The sequence below is a fragment of the Tupaia chinensis genome, unplaced genomic scaffold (genome assembly GCF_000334495.1).
Source record: "Tupaia chinensis unplaced genomic scaffold, TupChi_1.0 Scaffold144058_2, whole genome shotgun sequence".
In the NCBI taxonomy this organism is placed as follows: Eukaryota; Metazoa; Chordata; class Mammalia; order Scandentia; family Tupaiidae; genus Tupaia; species Tupaia belangeri.
In genome coordinates this window covers 1,473,824-1,483,968 of record NW_006203911.1, presented here as the reverse complement: position 1 = coordinate 1,483,968, position 10,145 = coordinate 1,473,824, and the positions used below count along the sequence as shown (strand labels likewise).

At 44.5% G+C, this 10,145-nt stretch overlaps 1 protein-coding gene across 1 annotated transcript in view; it reads left to right on the top strand.

The window, feature by feature from the left end:
• Positions 1-5,274, top strand: part of IGSF1 (immunoglobulin superfamily member 1) — a 12,943-nt gene extending 7,669 nt beyond the window's left edge. Inside the window, exons 11-19 of the mRNA XM_014583123.2 lie at positions 90-380; positions 659-937; positions 1,548-1,835; positions 2,603-2,890; positions 3,067-3,354; positions 3,515-3,802; positions 3,915-4,193; positions 4,586-4,709; positions 4,863-5,274. Coding sequence (XP_014438609.2) covers positions 90-380; positions 659-937; positions 1,548-1,835; positions 2,603-2,890; positions 3,067-3,354; positions 3,515-3,802; positions 3,915-4,193; positions 4,586-4,709; positions 4,863-4,923 — 2,186 coding nt within the window. The 3' untranslated portion in view covers positions 4,924-5,274. The remainder of the gene's footprint in view (positions 1-89; positions 381-658; positions 938-1,547; positions 1,836-2,602; positions 2,891-3,066; positions 3,355-3,514; positions 3,803-3,914; positions 4,194-4,585; positions 4,710-4,862) is intronic.
• The last annotated feature ends 4,871 nt before the right edge of the window (positions 5,275-10,145 follow it).

Below are 10,145 nucleotides of genomic sequence, written 5' to 3'. Positions count from 1 at the left end.
AGGTGGGCAGTGTGATCTGGGTGGGTGGGGGGGTTCAAGGGCAAGGAGAGTGGGAGGAAGGATGGCTTCATTAATTCTGCTGTTTCTAGAAATAATTATGCCAACCCCTAAGCCTGAGCTGTGGGCAGAGACCAACTTCCCCCTTGCCCCGTGGAAGAACTTAACCCTCTGGTGCAGAAGCCCTTCTGGCTCAACTAAGGAGTTTGTGTTGCTGAAGGATGGGACCGGGTGGATCGCAACTCGCCCGGCATCCGAGCAGGTCCGGGCTGCTTTCCCCCTTGGTGCCCTGACCCCAAGCCATGCCGGGAGTTACCACTGCCATTCATGGGAAGAGATGGCTGTGTCGGAGCCCAGTGAGGCACTTGAGCTGGTGGGGCCAGGTAAGAAAAGGCAAAGAGTCCTCCTGGAGTGGAGATTCCCACTGCCCCTGGGACTCCAACACTATTGCTGGGAGTGAAGGAACAGAGAGACCCAGAGGCTTGTGCTGCCTGCCCGAGGAGAGGATAGGCACTGGCCTGGGGGAGGGGTGGGGAATATAGTGAGTGGAGACTGACAGGATGCACCCACGGCCAGCCCAGGATGGAGTTCTTTTGCTGACAAAGTGACTCTGGATACCTCCAAACTTCTAACTCCTTTTCTGTCCCATTTTGTTTTCCAGACATTCTCCCCAAACCTGTCCTTTCTGCTCCCCCTCCAATCCGAGGCCAGGAATTGCAAATCCGGTGCAAAGGATGGCTGGCAGGCATGGCGTTTGTCCTGTATAAGGAGGGGGAGCAGGAACCCGTCCAGCAACTTGGTGCAGATGGGAGAGAAGCCCTCTTTACAATCCAAAGAATGGAGGATAAAGATGAAGGCAATTATAGCTGCCGTACTCACACTGAAAAGTACCCCTTCAAGTGGTCAGAGCCCAGTGAGCCCTTGGAGCTTGTCATAAAAGGTAAATCCACAAAGGGTGCGTGAGGGAGGAGGGGGAGGCCAGGCCCTGCCTCGGACTCTCCTCCCCATAGTGAACTTTGCTGCTGGTCCTAGCAGCTTGTATCCTATGTCCAATCTTAGAGCCAGGCAGGCGTGGCGCTGGGAGTGCCAGGGCCTCTGGCTGCACGATATTAATAGCCATAATTGTTATTAATAGCTTGGGTTTGTGGAGGGTGATTTAACTTTTATAATTATTTTCCCATCAATTAACTCATTTAACTATAGAGCAAAGCTTTAAGGCAGCTGGAGCAGGTACCAGTTTCCTCTCTTGTCCAAATGGGCAAACTGAGGCTCAGAGAACCAGCAGAGAGAGCCACAATGAAATTTCAGTCTTCGCTAGCCTCCTTAACCTGCCCTGATGACAATGAGGGCCCATCTGGAAGCGAGGAGGAGTGTGTAAGAAGTCCATCTGCAAAGTGGACTTACCTTCTGAGTGAAACACTATAAAAAGCAGAGCAGCTTCTCAGAACTAATGTTTGGCATATTTGCTTTCTTTTTTTCTTTTGTTTTCTTCTAATTTCGTTTTGTGTTGTGTTTTTTTGTTTGTTTGTTTGTTTGTTTTTGCCTTCTAGAAATGTACCCCAAACCCTTCTTCAGAACATGGGCCAGCCCTCTGGTCACCCCTGGTGCCCGAGTGACTTTCAATTGCTCTACTCCTCACCAGCAAATGAGTTTTATTCTTTACAAAGATGGAAATGAAATAGCATCCAGTGACAGGTCATGGGCAAGTCCGGGGGCCAGTGCAGCTCACTTTCTGATCATTTCTGTGGGAGTTGGTGATGGAGGGAACTACACCTGCCGCTATTATGACTTTGCTATCTGGTCTGAGCCCAGCGACCCTGTGGAGCTCGTGGTGACAGGTTAGGAGCGGGGATATCCAGGTAGAGGTTGGTGCCGACCCTGGGGCAGTGGGTGGAGGGAATGTTCCTTCTAAAGAGACTGAAAAAGAGCTTAGGACAATGTTTGGCACATGGTAAACCATCCATGTGGGACAGCTGCTCATATAATTATTACAGGAAACAGAGACAAAGGAAAAATGAGGAGGCAAGTGATTCTCTTCTGGAGAAACAAGCTAGGCAGATGGAGGTGTCCGGTCCTGAGAGCCAAGCTCAAGTTGCTTTATATCTGAAATCTTTTTGTGGCTTGGCCTTGAGCTTTAGGCTGAATGTTCACTTTTTCTTTAGCTGGGTTTTCAGAGATTGGTGGGCTAGATGGCCCTCAGAGAAAGGGAGAGAACCTTGAAATGTCAGCTACATATTATGCAGCCATTACAAATGATGGTTTTCAAAGGCTTTTTCGTGTCACAGGGAAATGTTTACAGTATACTGTTAAGTGAAAAATACCAAACTACACAACCCTGTCCACCATGGGGGCCCAATCATGAAAATAGCTAGAGCTGCATAGGCAAGGGCATGTATGGAAAAAATAAACGGAAAGGAAATATACAAAAATATGTAAAATATAGTTACCTTTGAATGGTAGAACTTTGTTTTCTTCATTATGTTTTCTTCCATATCTTCTAATTTTCTGAAGTAAGTGTACATTGTTTTTTAGAGTAACACCCAAAAAGCTACTTGTGGAATGTGGGGGGTGGGCTTCTTTCATGTTGTGGCCTCTTTAATTTCAGAATTCTACCCGAAACCCACTCTCCTGGCACAGCCAGGTCCCGTGGTGCTTCCTGGGAAGAATGTGACCCTGCGCTGCCAAGGGGCTTTCCAGGGCATGAGGTTTGCCCTCTTGCAAGAGGGAACCCCAGTTCCCTTACAGTTCCAGAGTGCCTCAGGGAACTCAGCTGACTTTCTCCTCCACACTGTGGGAGCAAAGGACTCTGGGAACTATAGCTGTATCTACTATGAGACCACCATGTCAAACAGAGGATCATACCTCAGTATGCCTCTTATGATCTGGGTGACTGGTAAGGACAGACAAGACATGGGACTGGGATAACAACCATTAGAGTACGGGTCAGGGAGAGTAATCTCTCCTGGAAGGCTAGTCTGTACCATGGAGAGGAACTATGCTGTTTAGTAGGAGAAAGATAAAGGAGTAAGTTTCTATATTCACCATTTTACATCTCTGATCTCTTTCTAGACATCTTCCCCAAGCCATGGTTATTTGCTGAGCCCAGTTCTGTTGTTCCTCTGGGGCAGAATGTTACTCTCTGGTGCCAAGGGCCAGTCCGTGGAGTAGGTTACATTCTGCACAAAGAAGGAGAAGCCACTTCAATGCAGCTCTGGGGATATACCAGTAATGATGGGGCGTTCCCCATCACCAATATATCTGGCGCCAGCATAGGGCGTTACAGCTGCTGCTACCACCCTGACTGGACCAGCCCCATTGAGATACAGCCTAGCAACACCTTGGAACTCATAGTCACAGGTAAGAAGTAGGGGGGAGGAAGTGGGCAGAGGGACATAAAATGGAGGGAAATATACTGGTTGGAGATAGTTTTCAAAGAGTTCAAGGAGTTGAAGAGACTCCAGGGTTGATGCACTGGAGAGTGGCCTCTTCTCTCTGACCAGGAGTTAATTTCTTCCAGGCTTACTCCCTAAACCAAGCCTTTTAGCCCAGCCTGGTCCCATGGTGGTCCCTGGAGAAAACATGACTCTTCAGTGTCAAGGGGAACTTCCAGACTCAACATTTTTCCTGTTGAAAGAGGGAACTCAAGAGCCATTAGAGCAACAGAGGCCAATCGGGTACAGGGCTGACTTCTGGATGCCAGTGGTGAAAGGTGAAGATTCTGGGATCTATAGCTGTGTTTATTATTTGGACTCTGCTCCCTTTGCAGCTTCAAATCACAGTGACTCCCTGGAGATCTGGGTGACTGGTAAGGTCCTGGAAGTTTTAGCAAGATTCTAGATCTTATAGTTTTTAGGGTTTACAGGGGTAAAGGGCTAGGTTCAGGGCCACTTCTAACTCTGTGTCTTTGTTGGTTGCAGATAAACCTCCTAAACCCTCTCTGTCAGCCTGGCCCAGCACTGTGTTCAAGCTCGGGAAAGACATCACCCTTCAGTGCCGAGGACCCTTGCCAGGTGTTGAATTTGTCTTAGAACATGATGGGGAAGAAGCACCTCAGCAGTTTTCAGAGGATGGAGACTTCATCATCAACAACATAGAAGGAAAAGGCATTGGAAATTATAGCTGTAGTTACCGCCTCCAGGCCTACCCTAATATCTGGTCAGAGCCTAGTGACCCCCTGGAGCTGGTGGGAGCAGCAGGTGAGATAATCCCTTCATTGTCCTGGCAAGGCACACCTGGGATCCCAGAGACAGTTCCTGTGGAGACAGCCCAAATCAGGAGAGGGGAAGGACTTTGGAGTCCAGAGACTTCAAGTACCTTGTCTTTCTCCTAAGGAAGATGGGGTGAGGGAGCCTCAGCCTCACTCAAACATAGCAAGCCAGATTTTTTTCAGGGCCTCTTCCCCTCATGGAAATAAAGTACTGCTTTTGCTTCAGCATAAGCACTACCATGAGCCATCCCTCCAACGTTTCAACACACAGTTCCTACATAAGCTTTGGAGTAGGCCAGAGGGTGGGAGCAACACGAGATCAAGGAGAACATGAATGTGTTAATCCCTGTGGCCTTGGCTTCTACTCTTTCATCACCACAGGGCCTGCTGCTCAGGAGTGCACTGTGGGCAACATTGTTCGAAGTAGCCTGATTGTGGTGGTTGTTGTAGCCTTGGGAGTGGTACTAGCCATAGAGTGGAAGAAGTGGCCCCGACTCCGAACCAGGTAAATGCTTCATCTCGGCCCTCTTCCGTGACCCAAGTGCTGCTGGAAAAACAATGGTCCCAATGTTCCCCTAACATCTGAGCACTACCATGCAACCCATTTTCGGGTCGATGGTTCTGGATCCTCCCTTATTGTGTGTTTTTCTTTACACAGGGGCTCAGAGACGGATGGAAGAGATCAGACTATTGTCCTTGAAGAGTGCAACCAGGAATGAGAACCAGGCACCACCACCAACTCTCCTTCATCATCAACCTCTCAGAGAATCTCAGTGGAACTGTCAGTGCCAATCTAATATTCTCTTCCTTATAAGAGCTTTCTTCTCTCTTTATCCTCAGAGACCTGTAAATACAACCCATTATCCTGGCAGTCTGTCCCATCTACTGTTCTTTGGCCTCTATTCACCTGACCTGGGTCAAGGGGATTCTGGGATCTGAAAGCTCTACCAGGGTGAGCTATTTCCTAAAGAGAGGTTCCCCACCCTTTTAACTCCTTACTGTACTGATTTACTGGTGCATGAAATTCTATTAAAATGTATTCTTCTGAATAAAGAGAGTATTCACTATTTAACTGCAAAAACTCTGGCAGTGGTCTTTTATTTGTCTGTTGTCCACTTACAACTTAGCAGAAATGGTGTATTGCAACTAATCTCCATGACAGAATATGAAGCATAGGGCTACTGGTATAGAGGAAGAAGTTCAAGAATAGGATGGGAAAGAAGGGAGAGTTCTGAAGTACAATAGCTACTTCCCAACTCAGTTTGACACATCATTGTCCTTCCATCCCATTACTGTATGCATGAAGGAATGAATGAATTAATTAATGAATAGCAATGTTCTCTCCAAGTTGAGCCTGGGGAGGATGAACACTGACGGTACGTTTACACCATGTTACTTTTAAGACGTACTAGCATCTGCTTTCAAACAACAAGATTGGTCCTTTGCAGAACTTTGAAACTAGTGAAGTGTTTTTCATGGTTCTTACCTAATCACAGGGTGTGAATTAGTTCACTCTTACATATGAATAGTTGATGAAAGCTGAAAATTTGCCTATACCTAAAGAGAGTCCTGTTTTCCCAAAGGAATGGGCCTCTACTGGTGGGATCTCAGAGAGTGAGCAAGCAGGTGAGGTGTGTGACTTGGAGTAGAAACCTTCCAGTGTCCCCTACCAGAATCCCAAATGGAGGCTAACTTTAATTTTCAGTCCTGACTTTTCCCCTGAATCAGCGTGCCACTTGCCCCATCAGTGGGAATTCAGTACATATTAGGCTGTTTAGATTGGGGACAGAGGCTTACCTAGTTCTTTGAACCTTGCTCAAGACCTCAGAAGAATTGACTTCTGGGTCTTAGAGGAGGTCATGACCCCTTCGAGCCTGACTATAGAGTCCATTGCGTCCCAGCACTGTCTAATTCTAAGCCAACACCATTCAATAGAGCAAAGTATGAGGGTGCAACACACATTAAATTATTTATCTCTGGTTACAATGAAATTTTGAAAGCAACTCCTATATTCTTGTATTAGGAAGCTTATTTACCCAGCAAGTTAATGGGAAAGAAAACATCCCATTTCATTAAATCCTTACAGCATAAAACATTCTGAGTATTACAGACTAATTTATATTGAGCTCCTTGAAACATAGAACAAAGTCCCACTCTGATTTCCATTTGATGAGCTTCTATTAGTCGCTTATACTGATTTCTTTCTAAAAATTCCATTTTAAAAAGTACTTTTACATTTGGATTTGGCTAGACTTAATCCTTACTTTCTGCTCAACACCACTGTCTACCTTCAAACTCTCCATCCTGAACCCTCGAAAGAGCTGTACATTTCAAGCATTGGAAGGAGGCCTGTCTTTGGTCCCTGGTTTTAAGATAAAAGTCATTTGATCAGGTCTGGTTTTGCTTTCTGATCTTCGGGTAGTCCAAAGTGTATATTATCAAGGCTAGTAGTAGGGCTATGCAAGTTAGCAAGTGATAGCTTGATTTCTTTAGCTGTTCACCAAGGAAAAGAAAAATGAGAAGGAAAGCAGAGAGGACCAAAGATGGAGATTTAGAGAAGCCTCCAAGTTAGAGCAACAGCGTGAAAGTGAGACACACATGACAGAAAAATTTTTTGCAAAATCCAAATGTTGAACCTGGGGTCTCCTGTGCAAAAAAAAAAAAGACTCACACAGAGATATTCACTCAATCAGAGAAAATCCTGATAAACCTTTTGGTGAGAAACAAATAGTGAGAAATATTATGACACTGGACTGTTAATTGGCCTTCTAAAAACACACATATACCATTATTTCACTTAGAGAACCAACCCTACACGTTTTAGAAGGGAAAAAAAAAGTTGTAAATTGACTGTGAAATACTTAAAGACAAAGAGTACTTTCGGATTTAACTTTCCTACTTACTGTCAGAGCTATCTCAATGAATTAAGTATCTATTTATAATGCAGAAGTCGTCATAAACTATCTCAATGAATTAAATATCTATTTATAATGCAAACCTTGTTGCTGACAATTCTCCACATGGTATGTTTTTTCAACCTGGTTGCTATGGGAATCAGTCCCTTTACCCCTGGCTGGCCTCTAATCATCAGCCCAGCATCAGGTAATTTCTGGGAAATGGAATCTCAATTAGGGTGGAATGAACATTTGACAGGAGAGTTTTGTCTCGAGACTGCAGGAAGGAAGGCCAAAGACCTATCCCAAGTTCTGTGAAAGAACTGTAAATAACCACTGATCCTTAGAATCACACACCTTTGGATAGGCATCTCAGAACTACAAAGATTGTCAAAGGGGTGTGGCCCAATCCTTCACCCAGTTTAGAATCTTCTTTATAGCAAAGTTTACAGGTAGACAGCCTCTTCTTGTACACCTCCAGGGACAGCGAACTCATTACTTCTTGAGACAACCTGAGAAGTTTAAATACTCCTATTGATCTCTTATCTGAGTATATTTCCCTCATACTCATTTGCTCTAGTTCTAACTCAAGCTGCAGCCCATCTGAAATCTACTTATACGAAATAGTACAAGAAAGTTTAGAAAATGGGAGTTACCTGCCCTTGAGTCCAGTAGCTCTCACTCATAGTGCTTCCGGAGTTTGGCCAACATTCATTTGCAGATGTATTTATGTAGTTAACTCTCAATTATTACTCAAGTTCCAGAAATGGCAGATTTCATGCCTACCCTATTCCTGTCAGATTCAACCAAAACAGCTTTTGCCCTTTTAGTGTGGGAAACAGATAATTAATATAATTGCTAATACATTCTGTGGAATAATAGATGGTGATAAATGCTGTGATGAAAGCAGCGAAAGGAAATATAGAGCTGTGCTTTATGGGGGAGAATGTTGCAGTTTGAAAGGGTGTTGGGAAGACTTCACTGAGAAGGTGACATTTGGGTTATGACTGTAAGGACATGAAGGAGCAAGCTGTACAGATACCTAGACAAAGTGAGTTCTGGTCAGAGGGAAGAGCAGAGGCTAAAGCTCTGAAACAGGAGACTGCTTGGCTGGTTGGAGGAACTGGGAGGAGGCTAGTGGGGCTAGGGCAGAGTAAGCAAAGAGGCAAGTAGGAAATGAAGCCAGAGAGGTCATGGGAACCAGACTGAAAAGGACCTTGTAGGTCTTGGTAAGGACTTTGACTTAGACTCTGAATGAGATAGGTAGTCACTGGAGTTAGATTTAAATAGGGTTATCCAGCTTTCTGCACAGAGAAAAAACTGAGGGGCTGGGGTGGATGCAGAGAGGTCTTCTAGGAGGCCATTGCAAGAACCCCAGCAAGAGAGACAGGGTAAGGTCAGGACATTAACAGCAGAGGCAATAAGAAACAGTCAGGTTATTGACATAATCTGAGGAAAGGCCTAGCAAGATTTGCTGACAAATTGGATGTGGGGTGTATTCTGTAAACATTTTCATTAGAAGAAAAGACCTGTTTCAAATGTATTGCTTTAGAGTCTCCCTCCCTGGATTATTTTTATCTCAGCCTCAAGAAAGAGTTTCCAGTGTCTTCCAACCCAGTCAACACTTCTGGACAGGTTGTCAATGAGTTTGTCATTATCTGTCCAGAAACATCGTAAGCAGGATAGAGTCCTGTGTGTCTATTGTGACCTGACCAGCATGGAGTACAGGGGACAATCAAATGATGACTTTCTGGGATCTCAACTCAACCATTTCTATTAATGCCAACTAAAATTATATTAGTCCTTGGGCAGCCAGATCACACTTTTGGTTCACAGGAAAGTTGTGGTCAACTAAATCCCACAGCTCTTTCTCACACAAGCTCTTGCCAATTTACTCTTTCTTATCTTTTACTTGTACAATGAGTACATTATTTTCTAGTGGAGTTTTTAGTTAAAGGTAAGGCTTGACATATATTCCTGTTAGGTTTTATCTTCTTGGCCCCAGCGTACAGTAGTAGCTACATATTAACCATTTGCTGAGACCCTTTCTGTGAGTCACACTTATCGGTGCAGTCAGTCTCATTCTCTTCCTAACAACAGTCCTGTGTGAGGCCTCATTTAGCTCATGAGAAAACAGAGACTCAGAGAGGTTAAGTACCATACCTAAGGAACAGCAACCCAGCTTATAGCCAAGGGCAGATCTAAAATTAGAATGCAATTTTGCCTACTCCCAAACCCTGACCCCGACACTAAACCTTGGAAAGCACAATATCTGAGAATAGTAGATACCCGGTAAGTATTTAGTAAATTAATTACCTTCCCACTCTTTCACTTTATTGAAGAAATACTCATATTCTCTTTGTATGTATTGGGCTCTGCTTTAGTGCTTTACATTTATCTAGCATTTTTTAAAGAATTATTTTATTTAACTTTATTTATCCATTTATTCATTTATTTTAATTTGACCAGAGAGGGACAGAGTGAGAGAGTGAGTGAGAGATAGAGAAAAAGCAAGCTGCTCCAGGTCCAGAAATTGAATGAACCATGATCGGCCATGTACAAGTCCAGTGCCCTTAACCACCACACCACCTGCTGGCCCCCCATTTACTTAGAATCTTTTAAAATATTTCTTAATTAATTAATTTATTTCTTCAGAGAGAGAGAGAGAGAGAGAAAGAGACAGAACAAACAGGGCTCTGACACCATGATGCACTCCCAGCTTTAGATAGTGCTGGATCATAGGTGTGCACATGGTGGCCTAGTCAGAGAGGTCTCTGGATGCAAACCTGAAATCGTCTCAAATGGGTCAGCCTCATAGTGCATTATATTTTATTGCTGTGCCATTGTCTGCCCCCCTATTTAGCATCATAATCCTCACAACAAGTCTATGAAGTAGGTACTATCATTATTCACACTTCTTACAAAGGAGCAAATGGAGTATTCCACACACAGGACAGGCACGTTGCCTAGATCACACAGCTAGGGACAGGATTTGGACCCAGGCAGTCTGGCTCCACAGGATGTGTTTATGGCCAGTAAGTAGTGCT